General features: G+C 37.7%; 1 protein-coding gene across 5 annotated transcripts in view; it reads left to right on the top strand.

Annotated features, from left to right (window-relative positions):
• The window catches only part of LOC131520420 (NACHT, LRR and PYD domains-containing protein 12-like), a 54,410-nt gene that overhangs the window by 21,344 nt on the left and 11,183 nt on the right, over positions 1-21,883 (top strand). For 4 of the 5 annotated variants that reach the window (XM_058744648.1, XM_058744645.1, XM_058744647.1 and 1 more), the window contains exons 7-10: positions 223-396; positions 500-670; positions 2,477-2,638; positions 5,811-5,857. In XM_058744648.1, coding sequence (XP_058600631.1) covers positions 223-396; positions 500-670; positions 2,477-2,638; positions 5,811-5,857 — 554 coding nt within the window. Of the gene's footprint in view, positions 1-222; positions 397-499; positions 671-2,476; positions 2,639-5,810; positions 5,858-9,383; positions 9,529-10,403; positions 10,519-11,333; positions 11,542-11,823; positions 12,829-21,883 lie in introns of those variants that run through there. The other variant, XR_009266054.1, reaches the window with a different exon arrangement.

The following is a 21,883-nucleotide window of genomic DNA, read 5'->3' as shown; positions in this document are numbered from 1 at the left end:
TTTGCTGAAAACTTAACACTCAGGAGTTTTTTAACCTTGGAGGTTTTTTTTTTTTTTACATGCCCTGACATTTGTGCTCATTTCTGTTACTAATGCTATTTTATTGTCTTTTTAATCTCTACCGTTTTAATGTATATGTTGTATTTAGGACAAACATGCAGTCCAGATTATAAACCTGATAAACACATTAATAATTAATAGTTTGTTTTGTTCTCTTCACAGGCTGTATGGCTGTAAACTCACTGCTCAGTCTTGTGAGAGTTTGTCATCAGCTCTACAATCCTTAAACTCTGTTCTGAGAGAGCTGGACCTGAGTAACAATGACCTGCAGGATTCAGGAGTGAAGCTGCTTTCTGATGGACTGAAAAGTTCACACTGTAAGCTGGAGATCCTGAGGTCTGATTTCAAACACTTTCATTGATTTTATTTTTTCATTAATCATTAAAAAATCACATTGCTAAAATTTATTCTGTGTGCAATTACTGTTTTTCTCGTTCAGGTTTTCCATATGTAGTCTCACTGCTATGTCTTGTGAGAGTTTGTCATCAGTTTTACAATCCTCAAACTCCCGTCTGAGAGAGCTGGACCTGAGTAACAATGATCTGCAGGATTCAGGAGTGAAGCTGCTTTCTGATGGACTGAGGAGAAACTGTAAGCTGAAGATACTGAGGTAAACTGTTTTCCATAAAATGATTAACAACACGACACCGTATTCATTAACACAAAAAACTCTATGGAAATAGAGTCCACTTTGAAAAATAAGTGAATATTAACCATTGCTAATAGCAAAATAATGCTAAAACCATTGCTAATAGTGATCTCGGAATAAGAAAGAAACAGACTAATATATGCCATTCTTCTAACGATGTAACAAGTACATTGGGCCTAACAATCCTTTAACGGATTTGAATAATAGAAGCGTATTAGTGTGTTATGTGTAAACCAGGTTAAAGAGATGGGTTTTTAATCTAGATTTAAACTGACAGAGTGGGTCTGCCTCCCGAACAGTGTTTGGTAGATTGTTCCAGAGTTTGGGCGCTAAATCGGAAAAGGATCTGCTGCCCGCAGTTGATTTTGATATTCTAGGTATTATCAAATGGCCTGAGTTTTGAGATAGCAGAAGACATGAAGGACTATAATGCGATAAGAGTTCGCTCATGTACTGAGGTGCTAAACCATTCAGGGCTTTATAAGTAATTAGCAAGATTAGTGAAGAATCTATATGATGTTTGATAGGGAGCCGGTGCAGTGTTGACAGAACCAGGCTAATGTGGTCATACTTCCTGGTTCTAGTAAGGACTCTAGCTGCTGCATTTTGGACCATCTGGAGTTTGTTTATTAAGCTTGCAGAACAACCACCCAATAAAGCATTACAATAATCAAACCTTTTTTTTTTACGATTTATTTTTGCCATTTTTGCCTTTAATTTTGATAGTACAGATCAAAGTTGACAGGAAGCGAAGTGGGAGAGAGAGAGGGGGGACGGGATTGGGAAAGGTCTGTGAGCCGGGACTTGAACACGCGACGCCCGAAGCGCAATGGCGCTGCATGGCAACACGCTACCGCCGCCGACCCAGAGCAGCCAAATCAACCCTAGCGATCAATGTGTATATTGTTATGTTTATAAAAATTGTAATAAAAATACAGTAAAAAAAACACTCATGCCTGTCTTAGTTCATATAATCTATTGTTAAAGTATATAGAGTATAAAAACATCCTCGCATCGTACAACTTTTAGATGCAATGTTGCACATGGTTTTACACATTTTAGTCTGGAATTACAGTTTGGGAAAAGTTCAACTAGTAAATTTGTTCAAGTTTATGTCACAGTAACATTATCTAATGCAAATAAGAAACATTACTTACTCAGCAGAAATGATCTCCTCTGCTGGAACAAATGGCATGTCACATTGCGTTCTTCTTCTGAGGTAAATTCTGGCTTATTCTTCTCAGCGTGTCTTTTTCAAAAAAGTAGCCAAGATGAACTTGATGAATTTTCACACCTTGTTTATGGAAGCGATGTGGGTGTTTACATGTCCGCGTGTCTCATGTGGATAGTTATCATATGAACAGTTCGTGTGCATTATCAAATTACAGATAATGAGCTCAGACAGGAAAAACTGTTGATATTGTGTGTGTACACAAATAAAAGTAAACCCTTTACAGATTCAAACGATGTATTGCACTTATATAACGGAGCATTTTAAGCTCTTTTTCGGAAAAAATGCGTGACGGCGTGAAAAAGTGATGCCGCAATTGTTGACCCCAGGAGGTTAACCCTGTGTGTCCAGTGACAATGTAGAAATACTTTGTGCCTGTTTTTAAGTACATTTGTACTTTAATGGAGTATAACTGTTTCTGATTACTTTACTTTTATGACTGAAACTACAGAAAATAACATCACAAATGACTGCGTGTTAGTGATGTCTGACAGCCAAACTAATGTAATGTGGACTGTTGCTGTGTGTGTTTGTAGGTTGTCTGGCTGTATGGTGACAAAGGAAGGCTGTGATTATTTGTCTTCAGCTCGGAGTTCAAACCCCTCACACCTGAGAGAGCTGGATCTGAGCTACAATCACCCAGGAGATTCAGGAGTCAAGCTGCTCTCTGAAAATCTCAAGAATCTGGACAAACTCAAGTATGTTGAACAGCAAGATTTTAGGTTTTAGTATTTGATTTTGAACTACTCAGTGTCTCTATGTAGATAGAAGTCTAGGGGTTTTTAGAGGACACAACAATATAACAGATTTAAAGAGCATTAGTCTGAGCCCTGCCACACCACCACAAACACCAAGAGCAGTATTAACTGAAACAAATTAAATAAGAAGCAACCATATAAACTCTTTTTTTAAAGTTATATTTATGCCTTTAATGAGAGACGACAGTAGAGTGCAATGTACCTTACATTGAAATGATGTTGATTTAATTTGGTGAAATGACAACACAATCAACAACTACTTCCTACATGTTATATATATATATATATATATATATATATATATATATATATATATATATATTAGTGCTGTCAATCGATTAAAAAATTTAATCGCGTTAATCAGTCATGGACTGTGATTTATAGGTAAATCCTAGTATTTTAAATTTGTGATCAATCGTGATTAATGTAAGAAATGCATGACAATCTAGTTTACGGAAACAGAACCTTTCACACCTCTGCCAGGTATGAGACCTAATCCTTATTATTATTTTGTTTTTATTCAGCCATTATCAGCCTTTATACTGGCAATAAAACGTTTACCAATACACATCTCTTCAATCCCAGTATACATTTACCCAACTATTATCAAAAGCATTTCTAAATAAATACAACAAAACATTTTCTTGCGACCTTACGTGAAGTATTATGACAAAATGCATTATGAAGAAGAATTGGACCTGTTCTGCAGCTGCATTAGAGCTAATATTATCATCATGCTTCAAAAGACAATTTATGAGATTGATTAGTACACATTTACTCAGAACTCACTTCAAACCACCATTGAGTGTTTGTAATAACTTCCTTTTGCGATCACATGTGGAATTTGGTAATTTACTGTTGTTAAAATATTCTATTTATAGCCTTTTATATCACTGCACAAATTAGCATTTCAGATGTACACATTCACCTCAAGAAAATCACATACCAAATATCCTATCGTAATCATGTGTTTATTATCTTATATAATCTATAAATTCCAAATGGAAGTGATCATCCCTATCCCCTTGGAGTGGGGACTTTGGAGTGAGCAGGGCACGTGTTTACTGGTTAGTTCAGCCAGAAGACAAACCAAAAAAAAATCTAAAGTTCGACCAAAAGTTTTCTCTAATATTTAAATCATACCTGCGAACTCACAAGAGGTCAAAAAGGTGACATAGTTTGTAATATAAACCTTGTAGCAGTGGGCAGCTGGGGAGCAGTTTGGGGTTCTGGTCTTGCTCAAGGGTCTCACCTCAGTCGTGGTATTGAAGGTGGAAGAGAACTCTGGTTATTCATTCCCCCCACCTACAAGACCTGAGACTCGAACCCGCAACCTTCAGGTTACAAGTCCGACTCTAACCATTAGGCCACGACTACCCCCTCTTATTTCTAAGAGTGGAGTTAGATACTAGGGGTGGCATGTATTCGTCCCGAACCGTCACAGTCTGGGCATCTCGATTCGGTGCATGAGGTCTTACGACGAATACAGGCAATTCCCCCCCAATCCATAAGGGGGTGCCCGCAGTAATGCAACGCTGCTTGATAACCGCCAGCAGAAGAACAGCGAATGCCGAGTTGCGCACTTGAAAACAAAGCCCCCTAGACAGTGACCATGTGCTGATTCTGAACGCATCTCTCACATAGACTGACAAGGGAGTATACTTTAAAGGCTTGCACACTCAACTGTTGGTGAAATAGAGCTTTGTGCTCGTGTATCCTACCTCTCTCATTCGGCACAAATCCAAATATTCCATAATATTTCCATATTTTCGATGTAACGTATCTGAATGCTAAACTATTATTTATTATGTAACTTCAGTCGGCTTTTCAGGCTTTGTACTTCAGTCGCGTTCCAGCGGTGACACAGAGGCGCGCGCTGATGTTTGGCTCACTGTATTTTATTCTGATAAAGTACCAACTGCGCTGTCAAGTTAGCAGTGCTGGAACTGATGTGTTTTGTGTGTGTGTGTGTGTGTGTGTGTGTGTGTGTGCGTGTGCGCGCACGCTCCGGCGCGATCACTTCAACTGTTTCCTTATACCAGCAGAATCAACTGTAAACACTTATTGTCTTAATTACTGTATAAAGGTCTGCTTTTATTTGTGTACACTCACAATGAAAACAAAACAGATATTATATATATAACATGTAATAATATTTAGTATTTTCACATCTAGATGGAAAAAAATTGTAATTTGCACTACTGTCTGTTCAAAATAAATGAAAAGAAACTGAGCATAGTAGATTTTTTTCCCCCTGTTGTACCGAAATTGTATCGAACCGTGACCCCCGAACCGAGGTACGTACCGAACCGTGACATCTGTGTATCGTGCCACCCCTATTAGATACAAAAGAAGTCCCACTGTGAAAGTAATGCAATTATTAACCTGGAATGTACTGACATTTCACACTCACGTTTTTAACAGTGCACTATTCACCTCAGCTTCATCCCTTTGGCCACCCTGCTCACAACTGAAAATTGAGTGTTTATTCTTATCATTATACATTACTGACACTCTATCCTCCAATTTGATATTGTTAAGTGCTTTGACGCAATCCGTATTGTTAAAAGCGCTATATAAATAAAGGTGACTTGACTTAACAACTGCCATTCCTTTCTTTTTTCTTGACAAGAACTGAGTTTATTTAAACACAGAACCATCTATTTATGTCCACAACACAGACTTTTCAGGAGAGGGAGTAAAAGAAGACAGAGCAATCTGGCCCCGCAAGAGGCAGCTGCTACTGACCCATCATCGCTTTAGCTGTTCATTTCAGGGTCTGGTTTTATTTGTTTTAATGTGCTTTAGACCAGTCCAGTCTCTGTGAAACCAAACAAGACCAGTGGGAAAATCCTGAGCAGATCTAGCAGATTCTTGTTATTTGCTGTGAGATTTAGTCAATCCGTGAGAGACAGAGTCTGAAAGTGTGTGAGAGCTGCAACCCTGATGCTATGCTATTCTAACATGTTTAACATGTAGCTAACATCTAGAATATTACTAGTATGTTTAAAGCATGGTTTAACATGTTTTATCTTGATTATATTGTTTTCAAAATCATTGGAAGCCAAGATCATAATCAAAAATATAATATGACTCTGTGTGTGTTTTATAGTGTGGATCATGGAGGAGAATCCAGAATTACAGCAGGACTACACAAATGTACGTACACACACACACACACACACACACACGTTTGTTTTTGTGAATTGTGGGGACTTTCCATAGACTTCTATTACTTTTATACTGACCAAACTATATTTTCTATCACCTAACGCTAAACCTACCCCTTACAGATAACCTGTTTGCATTCTTACACTTTGAGATAAACATTTACTATTTATTTTTTTCCCCTCATGGGGACCACAGGCCGCTCCCCACAATGTCAAAAATTTCAGGTTTTGCTATCCTCGTGGCGACATTTGGTCACAAATTCTCACACACACACACACATACTTGTTTTCCTTACATAAGGGGGTCCACTGTTTTTTGCCAAATTGTGGGGTCCAGCCTTTCCAGTGGATCTACGCACTTATAAAAAATCAAGTAAGATAATGACCAGTCCTTAATAACAAATATCACTTCAATGTAACAAAATTCACACAAAATTTTCTCACATGCGTTTTTGAGTCACTTGTGGGGCTCTGGTTTAAACATCGAGCACTTGTGAGGTCCGCTTTCAGATACACACACATTCCTAGTTTTTATATCTTAGCGGGGACAAAATCACTATCTGGAAACATCAATTTCCATTGGTTTGGCCTTGATTATCATAGAACATTTGGTAACACTTTATAGTAAGGGTACATGAATTATCATGAATTCATGTATAAATTCATGCATGAATTATGCATTAATTCATGCATTAATATCTCATGAATCATCAGGAACTAACATGAGTTCAACGTTTTTCATTCATGACTTCATGGATGAACAACCCCTTAATTCAAACATTAACTAAGATGAGTACATCATCATGAATTATGATTTATTATGCATGATCATGATGTTTTCTTTGTTCACCAAAAAAATGGTCTTTACTATCCATTGTGGATAAAGCTACGGTTATGGAACATGAATCATCATGTATTCATGCATTTAAAAAAGCATGAATTCATCCACGTAAGACTACTCTTTGAATTATTAAAAGAATATACAAAAAACCCACATTACTTCATGCATGCATACAGGCTAGAACAGTATATCGATTAATGTGAGAACTGTTTTTCTGAATTATGATCTGAGTTATCCAGCATGTTCATCTTCATAGCCTGCAGGTAAATGGACAGACCCCAAAATTGGCCAATCACAGCTCATAGCACATGAATTCTGTTGACATTCAAATACAGTAGTCATCATTAACTAAGCATTATCTTTTAATAACTTCATCATGTGTGTGGCCCCTCAACTAAAGTGGTGACTTGGTCCTTTGAAACACTGATGAACAATGTGTTTTCATTATGATCTGAGTTATCCAGAATGTTCATGTCTTCTTCACAGCCTGCAGGTAAATGGACAGAGCCCATAGCACATGAATTCTGTTGACATTCAAATACAGTAGTCATCATTAACTAAGCATTATCTTTTAATAACTTCATCATGTGTGTGGCCCCTCAACTAAAGTGGTGACTTGGTCCTTTGAAACACTGATGAACAATGTGTTTTCATTATGATCTGAGTTATCCAGAATGTTCATGTCTTCTTCACAGCCTGCAGGTAAATGGACAGAGCCCATAGCACATGAATTCTGTTGACAATCAAATACAGTAGTCATCATTAACTAAGCATTATCTTTTAATAACTTCATCATGTGTGTGGCCCTTCAACTAAAGTGGTGACTTGGTCCTTTGAAACACTGATGAACAATGTGTTATTAATGGTGGCAAAACTGTGAAATGACATGAATGTGAACATGGAAGATCAAGCCTTTGCAAACAATGTACTGTGGACACAAATGGACTTTGATCTTAACTTTACTGCTTTATTCTTAAACAGTATAAACCAGATTAAATCAACAGCAATGCCTGGGAAGAGCTGAGAAGGAATTCAGTACATACACCATGAACTTTAAGTGCCAGTATATCTGAAAACTCTTTACAAAACCATAAAGCTGTTTTACAAAAATGAAAATGAAAAATTTTTCACACACAGCTTGATCTCTTTTAGGGTAAGGAGTCACCTTTTAATATAAAAAACTACTGATGTGGACTCCTCCATATCATGAAATATTTAATGCTGAACAAAACTATACTAAACAAATACATGGCACAAACACATGGCAGTACAAACAAACTACTTGTTTACTTCTTGTAAATATCCAGTAAGGATCCATCATCCTTTTTCTTTAGGATAGCTGAAGCTGTAGGCTCCTGCTCACAAAAACCCCTGCAAGTTTCAGCAAACCTTTTCAGACTGTCCTTTCTTTTAAAAGTGGACCTCAATGTATTGAACAGATCTGGGTTAGTCGCTGCGAGTTCTGCAATCGGAGCCTGAAACACAATAGTATTTCGATCGACCCCAAGCCTTGTATATGCTTCAGCTTTGCTGATGTGTTCCTTTTTAATCTTTTCCAACACCATGTTGTAGCGGCGGATGGAGTCGTCAGGGGTTTTAACTGTAGAACAAAAGAAAGCGTTAATGGTTGAATCCAGTTAAATCGAACCAGCCTAGTAATAGTGCAGTACAGTTCACAATTTTTACATTTGCTTAATCATCAAACAAAATAAGCAAACATTACCTTTCCGTACACAAACGGAGCTAATAAAACAATTTGTGGGTGCTGGCATTACTGTGGTGATAAGTCATGGGGAGCACCGTCACAGTTGTAACACATTTTTGACAGGTCTCTGTTCTAACTTAGTTTACACAAAAACAATGGGGCTGAAAAGCTGTGAAATTCAGGGACAAAGGAATCATACATAACTACTTTCAGGGGAGTGATCACCACTGCAGTAATGGCGAGTTGCTGTACTTGTGATTTTGGATTTGGCGCGCTCCTCTTCCTCCTCCTCCTCCTCTCTGCTGACTGGTTGAAGTCGTATGACTGCAGAAGTTGTTCTCGTTCGCAGCCTCATTTCCAAAAGGAGCTCTCTAGGGGCCTGGATTTCCAGTGTATTGTCAAAGTATGATATCTCCGTCAGAGTAAAGCGGGCTCCAGATATTTTGACGTCATTTAGAAATTGTATAATGTTTTTGTTTTGAAGCATGATGCCAACCACAGACGTAATGGGCGTGGATGGTGGTAATAAAGCTAAAAACGACTGCTCTTAGTCACCCCATTCAGTCAAATTAGCTTGTTTTCAGCCTTATATGGGCGACAGCAGTGCTTTACGAATGAGCCAGTTAAGAGCAATAGCTCACAAATAGACACATTTTAATTACTTAAAATCATACATGGAAGTTAAGTACACGATAATTATTCCCTGGACTCGACTTGAGGACCGTGTCAGTGGTGTGATGTCCTGTCCATTCAGGCTGCCAATCAGTTTTACACATGCTTTGCGTGTGCGTGGCGTGCACACTCGGACCACGTTTGGGCGTATCCTCAAAATTAGCGCCCAAATCTTTTTTTCTATTAGCGCCCAACTCCACAACCCCAGATGCAAGTGGAAGTTACATTGGTAACTTTAAATTGAGAGAAAATCTGACAAAGACATGCATTTAGGAAATAAAATATTGTCTTTAACAGAGGGAAAGACAACCAAGAGGAGGACAGTCAAATTAATTAAATGGTTACAGAAAAAGAAGCTGTTGAAAAATAGAATAAGATGCAAGTTGTGTCAGCACAAGATGAAGTTAAAGAAGAAAGGCAACTCGGCAGACATCTACAGGTGGTAAGTTATGTGCATGGTTAAGTTTATTCATGAATGTTAATTTTATATAACAATAAGATTATGTCCACCAGTTTGAAATAATTTGATACCGTTAATTTATTTATGCTGATACCAAAGATTATACAGCAGCACTCCCTGCTCTATAATCTTTCTTTGCTAGCAACATTGCTCTAATAAGCTAGTAGCAAGCTGTGGAAGTAGGTAGAGATAGACACCAAAGTATATAACTTAAATGTGTTAATTGGTAATTAGTAATTGTATCTTGTATGGGATTATTATTTATCCCCATACTTCAACTTTTAATTTATTTTGCAAGATAAAGTTATTGTTTCCTGAGAGCCTGAATACTACCACTACCACCAAGCTTAACCAAGATAGATTGCGATAAGTCTTCGAGTAATGCTGAATATGTTCTTAAATGGATAGTTTTGAAACCAAAAATGTATGTCATCATTTACTCACCCTCGAGTTGTTCCAAACCTGTATGAGCTTATTTGTTCTGCTGAACACAAATAAGGATATTTGGAGGAATGTTTGTAACCAAGCAGATCTCATCCCCCATTGACTTCCATAGTATTTTTTTTCCTACCATGGTAGTCAATGGGGGATGAGATCTGCTTGGTTACAAACATTCCTCCAAATATTCAGCAGAACAAAGAAATGTGTACAGGTTTGGAACAACTTGAGGGTGAGTAAATGATGACACATTTTTGGATGAACTATCTGTTTGATGTTAGCCAAGACATTTTTTAAGCCTTCGACCAACATAAACAGCATACCATTTCTTATTGAATTTATATTTGCTAAACGGCTATTCTTTTTTCTTAGGCTATGTAGGCTGCACATAATTAGTTTATTTTTTTGGTTTCCTCAAGGGAATGCCGACATAATAGCCACAGAGGCAAAAGAAGCACCAAGACTGTCAGATCAGGATCAGTCTTTGAGAAGTCAAGATGCAGCCTATTTTCATGGATGAAATTTTTTTTACAGGTAACCAAAATCATACATTCAGATAAGTAATGCAATTGTACTTACTGTAGTGTGTCTATAGAACAGGGGTCTCCAACATGTCGCTCGTGAGCTACCAGTAGCTCATGGCCTGATTGAAAGTAGCCAAGACATACTTTTCATCCAATCAGAGTCAGGCAATATAGACAGATGCCCCACCCCTCTGAGTTTGTCTTTACGAATGTAGGCGAAAGATGTCCGTTCCTAATTTGCAGTGCTAACATTGCTGTCGGTAAAAAGTGTAACGTTGAGCGCCATTATACTCAAATTCACGGGAACTTAGCACGAGAATTTCCTGCGGGTAATTTTGATGATTATGGCTTACAGCTTATGAAAACCCCAAATTCAAAATCTCAGAAAATGTTTAGCTTTTCATAAGCTGTAAGCCATAATCATCAAAATTATAACAATTAAAGGCTTGAAATATCTCACTTTGCATGTAATGAGTCTATATAATATATTAGTTTCAGCTTTTAAGTTTAATTACTGAAATAAATGAACTTTTGCACGATATTCAAATTTTTCGAGTTTCACCTGTATATGACACATAGATGCACATGGATTTGGAAGGCTTAGGTTCTTTAACCCACAAAACCCCGCAATGTTTGAACCTCGCTAAATAGCATGATCAGTAAAACTGTTAGGCATGCAGTGGAGGGTGGTGTCCGGCAGTGGTCCATATATTAATGCACATAGTCAATGATAGACTCAATAATTTTTTTGGTCAATAACATTTCTATGCTTTCTGTGATGCTCAGTATTTGTTTAATATTTAAGTAAATGTGCTTCTTTGTCAGGTTTTCTCAAGGCTTGCGAATGAGGCAGGTTGATATGAAGGCAGATGGTATTGCTAAAAGTTCAGCAACACTCTCAAAGATGTCATCCCGTGTAAGAAGAGTGTGCAGACATGCAATGAGGCGATATGAAAATAAAACAGGACAACGACTTGGAGATGAAATGGAGACTGTTGTCATCGATGAGAGCAATTTCCGCCATAAACGAAAGGTATTCTATAAAGATTAAAATGAAACTATCTTGTTTTATTTGTGTTGCGTTCTGCTACTAGAATGTATATCAGCCCTAGCTTCCTATTTGCCAACTCAAATGCAAATAGTATGCTCTATATTTGTGTTCTATTACATAAAATGTCACTGTGCTTGAGACTGGCCGTACATGACGCACTGTGTCTAAATGAAAATAGGGCCCTTAGGGTCAGGCTATATTCCAGTTATGATATTAATGGTGAATTTAAGTGTCAGATGTTAAGAAAATATGTTGTTTTTACAGTATGCTCGTGGGAGAATATCCAACACCTGGAGACGCAAAAAGTGGGTTTTTGGGATGCTTGGAGTAAAAGAAAGGCATCGAAGACCTATCCTGAGGCTGGTCAAGAAGAGGTCCCGCCACCATCTGATTCCCTTATTGGTGAAGCATGTGCAGCCTGGGACATTAATCCTTAGTGACGAGTGGAGAGCATATAGGGGTGCTCTCACCAATTTGGGCTACAGGCATTTCACCGTGAATCATTCAAGGTGGTTTGTTGATCCTGTAAGTGGAGCTCACACTCAGCATTTGGAGAGGGCATGGTTAACATACAAATCGATAATTTGGCGATTGAGGGGAAACCGAACTGCCAAGCTTTTGAAAGAGCATCTTGCAGTTATAGAATGGACCTACTGGCTTGGAAACAAGCATAAGAGAGGATTACTTGGTCGCTTATTGAAGGACATTCAGCACCAGTTTCCCTGTTAGCTAATGAATGTAATTCATTTGTTGGGTATAGAGTGTCGAAAAAGGAATTAAATGTTAGTTTCAGAGATAAAATTCTTTACTCTCTCTAGAGTGATGTCTTATTCGGTTTCATTTTATAGAATTAACGCATCAGCATTAAGCATGGCTTGGGGTAGATATGAATACTTTTGAAACTTGCAGAGGTTTTTGTGAGCAGGAGCCTACAGCTTCAGCTATCCTAAAGAAAAAGGATGATGGATCCTTACTGGATATTTACAAGAAGTAAACAAGTAGTTTGTTTGTACTGCCATGTGTTTGTGCCATGTATTTGTTTAGTTTAGTTTTGTTCAGCATTAAATATTTCATGATATGGAGGAGTCCACATTAGTAGCTTTATATATTAAAAGGTGACTCCTTACCCTAAAAGAGATCAAGCTGTGTGTGAAAAAAATTTTCATTTTCATTTTTGTAAAACAGCTTTATGGTTTTGTAAAGAGTTTTCAGATATACTGGCACTTAAAGTTCATGGTGCATGTACTGAATTCCTTCTCAGCTCTTCCCAGGCATTGCTGTTGATTTAATCTGGTTTATACTGTTTAAGAATAAAGCAGTAAAGTTAATATCAAAGTCCATTTGTGTCCACAGTACATTGTTTGCAAAGGCTTGATCTTCCATGTTCACATTCATGTCATTTCACAGTTTTGCCACCATTAATAACACATTGTTCATCAGTGTTTCAAAGGACCAAGTCACCACTTTAGTTGAGGGCCACACATGATGAAGTTATTAAAAGATAATGCTTAGTTAATGATGACTACTGTATTTGAATGTCAACAGAATTCATGTGCTATGGGCTCTGTCCATTTACCTGCAGGCTGTGAAGAAGACATGAACATTCTGGATAACTCAGATCATAATGAAAACACATTGTTCATCAGTGTTTCAAAGGACCAAGTCACCACTTTAGTTGAGGGGCCACACACATGATGAAGTTATTAAAAGATAATGCTTAGTTAATGATGACTACTGTATTTGAATGTCAACAGAATTCATGTGCTATGAGCTGTGATTGGCCAATTTTGGGGTCTGTCCATTTACCTGCAGGCTATGAAGATGAACATGCTGGATAACTCAGATCAGAATAATTCAGAAAAACAGTTCTCACATTAATCGATATACTGTTCTAGCCTGTATGCATGCATGAATGTGGGTTTTTTGTATATTCTTTTAATAATTCAAAGAGTAGTCTTACATGGATGAATTCATGCTTTTTTAAATGCATGAATACATGATGATTCATGTTCCATAACCGTAGCTTTATCCACAATGGATAGTAAAGACCATTTTTTTGGTGAACAAAGAAAACATCATGATCATGCGTAATAAATCATAATTCATGATGATGTACTCATCTTAGTTAATGTTTGAATTAAGGGGTTGTTCATCCATGAAGTCATGAATGAAAAACGTTGAACTCATGTTAGTTCCTGATGATTCAAGAGATATTAATGCATGAATTAATGCATAATTCATGCATGAATTTATACATGAATTCATGATAATTCATGTACCCTTACTGTAAAGTGTTACCGAACATTTTATAGATTATAATTTATATTCTTTAAATTAATCATCTCACAAACCTACAGTAGTGGTCAGAATTATCGGCACCTTTGGTAAATATGATCAAAGAAGGCTGTGAAAATTAATCTGCATTAATTCTTTCGATCTTTTATTTAAAAAAAATTCACAAAAATATAACCTTTCATTGGATAATACGAATTTAAAATGGGGGGAAATATCATTATGAAATAAATGTTTTTCTCTAATACACATTAGCCACAATTAAATGGCACCCTTTTATTCAATACTTTTTGAAACCTCCGTTTGTCAGTTTAACAGCTCTAAGTGTTCTCCTGTAATGCCTGATGAGGTTAGAGACACCTGACAAGAGATCAGAGACCATTCCTTCATCCAGAATCACTTCAGACCCTTTAGATTCACAGCTCCATGTTGCTGCTTCTTCTCTTCAGTTCACTCATGTTCTACAGGGTTCAGGTCAGAGGACTGGAATGGCCAGCAGAAGCTTGGTTTTGTGCTCAGTGACCTAAGATTTCTAACAGAGTCGGTCACTTATTGATTTTTTATCTGTTGGTATTTGATAGAATCCATGATGCCATGCGTCTAAACAAGATGTCCAGGACCTCCAGCAGAAATATAGGCCCACAACATCAAAAATACAGCAGTATATTTCACTGTACACATGGGGTACTTTTTAAACCCATCTTGAGTGTTTGCTGCTAAAAAGCTCATGTTTTAGTTTGATCTGACCATAGAAGCCAGTCCCATCTGAAGCTCCAGTCGTGTCTGATAACTGAATATGCTGGAGTGTGTTTTTGGATGAGTGAGGAGAACTTTTCTTGAAACCCTCCCAAACAACATGTGCTGATGTAGGGGCTGTTTGACAATTTCTTTTAAGGTTTTCTGACCCCGAGACTCAACTATTTTCTGCAATTCTCCAGCTGTGGTCCTTGGAGAGTCTTTAGCCGCTCAAACTCTCCTTCTCACCGTGCATTAGGACGATATAGACACACGTCCTCTTCCAGGCAGTTTCCTAACATTTTATGGTGATTGAATGGGCATGACGCCTCTGAGGGCAATAATTAAGAATTTCCAAAGTAAGGGGGCACGTGCTCCCTCAGATTTTTGAGCCAAATGAATTTTGAATGCAGCTTCCATAAGACCAAAAATGAATGAATGAATGAATGAATGATGCATTTATATAGCGCTTTATTGTGTATTGCTGTACACCCAAAGCGCTTTACAATCATGTGGGGGGGTCTCTCCTCAACCACCACCAGTATGCAGCATCCACTCGGATGCCGATTAATATTTTTTATATTTGATACAATCACACCAGCGTGATTAGAACTTTCAGTGCGAACTTAGTGTAAACAGCTTCAGTGATTTTAATGGGAGTTTTTGAGTGTGCTTGAACTAGACTGTCAGTGTAAATGTTCTTTGCTCTCTCTCATGAAAGTGTTATGATTAGTAGCCTAATTTGCAATGTTTTTATTCACATTAACTTTCAATGTTAAATTCACATTAAATATAAAGTCAGTCGTATTAAAAGTGTTATGGCATGACACCCATAAACAGACAGGTTTTCATGCATAGTTAATAGATTACATTATTAGGTTACTTTGACCATTGCCCACATATCAACAATCTATAAAAGGTGAGAATCAAGATATTTCATGATATACGGTAGTTCATGCGTTTGTGAATGTTTCAAAATAAAAAGGAAAAAAATAAATAACATAAGTGCTGTTGTGGCTGCTGTGTGTCACCTGGAGTGCTCAAAATTGTGAATATGAATGGGAATATACTTCAGAGATATTTTACTCATGAGAATTTCTAGGGGTGCCAATAATTGTGTCCAACGTGTATTTGAGAAAAAACATTTCATAATGATATTTCCCCCCATTTTAAATTCTTATCCAATGAAAGGTTAGATTTTCGTGAATTTTTAAAATAAAAGATCAAAAGGATTAACAATGCAGATTAATTTTCACAGCCTTCTTTGATCATATTTACCAAGGGTGTCGATCACTCTGACCACTACTGTATTAGCTTAGCCACTCCTATGATTGGCCAGATCGGAGCAAAATATCATGAGGCAGAAGACATGGCAGTAAAGTGGCATTTAGAAAAATGACCTCCCACTCAACAGTACGGTACTTTACTCTCCGTGTAATAACAAAAACATTTATTTAAGTGAAAAAATAAGTCCAAAACTCTCAATTTCAACATTTTGAACAATACGGCCCTAAAATGTTTTTCTTTTTTTTCTTCCAGAAATTGTTTTATTTTTCTGATAATCAAATGAAGACATGAAACATTTATTTATTTTTAATCAAATGAAAATGAAACCCTTTTATTTTTTGGCAAACAAACAGAGGTTTACTGTTAATTAATACATGGTAGAAAAATTGTGTGAATATTCCTTTTAAAAAGTTTTAATAATAGTTGTATTTTTTTTCTACATTTAAGTCGTTAATGTGGTTGTAATAATTATTTTGATCATTTAATTGTTTTATTTAAATTTGTCAGTAAATGGAATATATAAAGACGCACATTATACTGTACAAAAGTAATACAAGAGTAATATATTTCTGTTACATGTTAAACCGCACTTTTATTTTGACAGGTTGCCGTGAAGTTTGTGTATATAGTATGATATGATGCTAGTTTTCTCAAATGAAACGGTAAAATTCTCATGAAGTGACTCTCACAGCCTGTAAGTTCATGTGTTCATGTTGTGAGATGCAGAGTTCGAAAATCACAGTGAGTTCACGTGTGCTTCAGTATTTGTGTACTAAACAAAACCACATCTCCGCCATTCAAACATACTGAGACTAACAGAACATGCAGGATTCATATTTAAACCATCTTTTTGCGTTATAATATTCACATACACCAGTTCATATCACGATTCGAATTAAGTAACAGACATTCTTTTATTGATCTAAAACTTGACGAATTCCGTGGCATTCCGTGCTATAGAGTATATTCAGTTTTTATGAATGGACTCCGCCATCCTGTCCACGTTTTCACGGAAACCATATGACCCTAGAATGTAAGCACACTTCAGAACATTTCGTTTTGCCGTGTGTTGTGTTTTAAAGAGTTGCAGGGGTGACAAGTCACAGGGTATCTCTCTCTCTCTCTCTCGTATGCAATTCAGTTCATACATGTACCTTTAAAAGTACCGAGTTCGGTACCCAGCCCTAGTAAATAGCCAACCCTTCTCCATTCGGCAGATACTGTTGCTTCTGGTTTGTGTTGTAATTCGCAGAAAGTCTACAAAATATGTCGTCTCCCAGAAACTGTTTTATAGACTGATACTTTTCTGATACTTTTCAAGGGCTTTAGAGAGAACTTTATAATCATTACAGGCCTCCAGTTACCAATCTCAGTAAGAGCTCCTTTTTTTGGTAACAGCGTTATAACTGCTCTACGACAGCTACGTGGCAGAAGTTCATTTTTCAGGCTCTCGTTAAAAATTGCTACTAATTCTGGGCCTACTTCTGAACAAAAGGCCTTATAAAATTCAGCTGTTATACCATCTATTCCGGGTGTTTGACCATTTTCCATCTTCTTCAATGCTTCAACTTCTGCTAAACTTAAACTTTTACTAATTTCATTATTGACATCTTCAGCTATCTGTGGTAAAAAAAAAATTTAAAAACCAAGCTGATCATCTTTTACTTCTAAAGTTTCACTTTTATATAAATTCTTATAGAGCTGTACAGCTCTTTTCCTGATATCTACAGGACTAGTCAATAAAACTGTTTTCAGACCGCAAGGCATGAATACATTTTTTTCTGGCTGTTCTTGTTCTCCAGATTGAAACATTTTTTTGAAGCAGCATCCATTAACTCAACACTTTGATACCGAGATCTAATTATAGCACCTTGTGTAGTCAAACCCAACAAATCGGCTAATAAATTATTTTTCTTCTTAACATTTTCCATGACATTGCATGACATATTGGCACATCTTCTAATTTCATTAACTCTTCTTCCAAGACACTCATTGACTCTTTAATTCCCTTTGTGGCATTTTGCGTATATTGCTGACTTAATTGTTTAATTTGCACTTTTACAAAATCCCACCACTGTTGCAATGATAAAAAAGTAGATTTCATAGTCTTAACATTCATCCAAAATTCTTTAAAAACATCTCTAAAGAGGGATCACGTGACCCTTCGACGGCGATGCAGGCTTAGTCTTTCGCTCTGCTCACTTTGCCACATATTGTAAGATCCTGTCAGTAAAATTTGAACCACTCTGTATTGGACCCATCATGAGTGCTAAGGCAGACAAAGGGGATCGGAAAAGAGAGATTGAGCAAAAAATTCAGAGATTCCGCCATCTCCAGAGAAGACCTCGACGATGCTATCGCTAGCCGTATTGAACTAGCATTTAAACAACAGCAAAACACTTTGAATTCGGTTGTGAATTCGGCAGTAAGAGATGCGATGGACTCTGTACTGATTCCAGCATTGCGCGAACTGCGTGAGGACATACAAGCGACCAACAAGTCTGTTAAAAAGCTAAGAGAGGAGTTTGAGGCCATAACTACCGCGGCGAAGCAGACGCGTGACCGCGTTGACTCTGTGCAAGCAGATGCACGTGAGGATAGGAGGGCAGTCACGGACGTAAGAAATCAGCTGGAGCGACTCACCGAGAAGATGACGGATATGGAGGACAGGTGCAGGAGGAACAACGTACGACTGGTGGGGCTGCCAGAGGGGGCTGAGGGATCCGACGCGCTGGTTTCCTCAGAGTTCATCTTCCCAAGTGGATTCCTTCCTTGAGGGGCCGTGACATTGAGATTGACCGGGCGCACCGCGTGTATGACGGAGGGAGAGGCTCCGATCGGCCGCGCACTCTTATCTTCCGTGTACTGAGATGGCATGACAGATCAGATATCCTGAAGGGTGCTCGGCAGGCCTATCCGGTGAAATGCGCACAGAACAATGTTACACTACTATTTTTTCCCGACTTTAGTCCAGCTACAGCGATCAGGAGAAAGGCATTTGGTCCGGTTTTGAAGAAGATGACAGCGCTTGGCCTCCAGCCCTTCCTCATCTATCCGGCGGTGGTTAAACTACGGCACAAAGGGGAACAGAAAAGCTTCGATTCCCCTCAGAAAGCGGAGGATTTTATCAGCTCCCTGTCTCAGCAGAAGACATATGCCGCGGCTCTGCGGGGCGGCGACGGGGGAACAGCGGCCGCTGTCTCTCCGGTCCAGCGGGAGGAACTTGATGGCCGGGATGGACATGGTTCTAGCTGCCCAGTAGGGGATGATGGTAGGATGGACATGGACGCTTGTTAAGTCTATTTTTTGCTTTTTCTTCTCTCCACTCTACTACTGAGATATTGTCCCTATATATCCGGTACAACGATCTCGTTGCTGGTAAGACTGACACTCCCTTTTTTTTTTTTCTCTCTCTCTCTTTTTTGGAGGGGACTAATTGAGAGTAGGTTTAATTAAAAATATTTTTTGGCTGTGTGGGCCTTTCGGGAGACATGTCTTGCGTTGGAGTGGATCGGTCACGAACCATCACTATTTTTGTTGCTCAGTCAGACCTATGTTCTCGGTAATGTGCGGTCTGAGTTGTTCCTCGTTTATAGTTGTTGGTTGTTCAGGTTTTTATGTTGTTTTTACTTTTTACAACAGACATTTATACTGTTATTTATTTTACCTTATTTCTAAAGGGATTTTTCTTCTAGGAGGTTTGGTATCTAAAATGCACGTCAGCGTTTACATGCTATTTACAGAATGGAAGTGCATTTGTTTTTTTTCATTTATTGAATACAATTTAGGGATTGTGAATATTCAATGCATACTCTAAATATTTTATCACTGAATGTGAATGGTTTAAATTCTGCTGTTAAACGAACCCGTGTGTTAGAATATTTACACCGTAAGTCTATTTCCTGTGCCCTAATTCAAGAGACGCATTTAAAACAAGCTGATGTGGCACGTTTTCAGAATAAATATTATAAATTAGTGGCTTTTCCTGCGCTCAAAATAAAACTAAGGGGTGCTTATCCTTGTTAATCGAAAGTTAAATTTAACAATTGAACACCTTGGTAGTGATGAGAAGGGTAGATTTGTGTTTATCCGATGCAAAATATATAATAATAGGTTAGCATTGGTCTCTATTTACGGTCCGAATGAGACAGACAGTGCGTTCCTTACACAGATTTCCAAAACATTACTTGAGCAGACTGACTGCCCATTAGTTGTGGGTGGGGATTTTAATGCTGTCATAAATCCTGCTTTAGATAAATCTCAATTTGATACAACAGCCAATCCATCTTCTAAATTACTGAATAAATTTATCACGGAGCTCAACTTAATCGATCTTTGGAGAATTCAGAATACTAAAGCTAAGGACTTCACTTTTTTTTCTAATAGACATAAGACTTTCTCTAGGATAGACTACATATTTCTCAGCCCATCTTTAATTTCGTTGAATTCGTCCATCTCTATATTACCAATTTTATTATCTGATCATTCTGCTGTGTTGTGCAGTGTTCCTCTCTCCGATGTTAAAGCCAAAGCCCTAGATGGCGCTTTAACATATCATTATTAAGTAATCAGACTTTCATTACTTCATTAAAAGAATATATTAAGGAATTTCTTGAAATCAATATGCCCTCTGATGTGGATCCTCAAATAATGTGGGAATCGACTAAATGCGCCATACGAGGATTCTGTATATCTTTTCTTCTACTCTTGCCAAAGCGAAAACTTACCAATTTACACAATTAGAAAATAAAATACAATCATTGCAAAACCTACAAAACAACATTTTACTGAGCAACAGGCTACACAGTTGTCCTCTTTAAAAGAAGAATATGATTTACTTTCACACTGAAAGGCGGAATTTATTTTACATAGGACTAGGCAAAAATATTATTTTGAATCAGAGAGACCTAGTCATTTATTGGCCCTTAGGTTGAAAGAATGCGAGTCTAAGGCATATATTAGCGCAATAAAATCATCGGATGATCAGGTCACCATGAATCCTGCGGCAATTAATGACATATTTAAAGGTTTTTACATGAATCTGTATAAAGCCGAAACAGATTTTGATGAACCAATTTGTAAGCAGTATTTAGATAAATTGGAACTGCCTCGGATCTCACAGATGGATAAAGAATCTTTGGAGGCCCCATTAAGTTTGGAGGAGCTGCACGTCTCTCTAAAAAGCCTTCAAAGGGCAAATCGCCAGGTCTAGATGGTCTCCCCGAATTATATTTAGAAATTTGGGATTTGGTAGGGACACTTATGCTTAATTCATTTAATTTTGCGATTGAACATGGGGTTTTCATAGAGATCAAAAACATCACTGATTTCATTACTTCTTAAAAAAGGGAAAGACCCATTAGATTGTTCCAGCTACAGACCGATTTCGCTTATCCCATGTGATCTTAAAATCTATGCTAAAGTTTTTGCTTTTCGTATGGAGAAGGTAATTCATAGTCTGATCAAGGAGGACCAAACTGGTTTCATCAAGGCGCAATGCATCTGACAATATGCGTAGACTCCTTCATATTCTGGACTTTGCAGACTCCCACCCGACCCCTTGTGCGGTCTTTTCACTTGATGCAGAAAAAGCCTTTGACAGGCTAGAGTGGAATTATATGTGGGCAGTTCTGCAATGTTTCGCTTCGCGAACACTTCATTTCTATGATTAAGACATTATACCACTTACCTGCAGCATCAGTCATAACTGGTAATATTATTTCCCCCCCGTTCCCTTTGCAGCGGGGAACAAGGCAGGGATGTCCGCTTTCACCCTTATTGTTTTGTCTATCTCTTGAACCCTTAGCACAAGCCATCAGGAAATCTGAAGTATCGATTAAGATTCATGATCATAATCATAGTATTTCGTTATACGCTGATGATATTATTCTATATTTAGACCACTTTGATGTTTCAGTCTCTAGTGTAATTAAGGAATTTGATAATTTTAGTAGCTTATCAGGATATAAAATAAATTGGAGCAAATCTGCTTTAATGCCAATTAACAATG

This window comes from Onychostoma macrolepis, chromosome 15 (genome assembly GCF_012432095.1).
Source record: "Onychostoma macrolepis isolate SWU-2019 chromosome 15, ASM1243209v1, whole genome shotgun sequence".
In the NCBI taxonomy this organism is placed as follows: Eukaryota; Metazoa; Chordata; class Actinopteri; order Cypriniformes; family Cyprinidae; genus Onychostoma; species Onychostoma macrolepis.
Note: the sequence above shows the minus strand (reverse complement) of the source record. Positions and strands in the feature narration are given on the sequence as shown.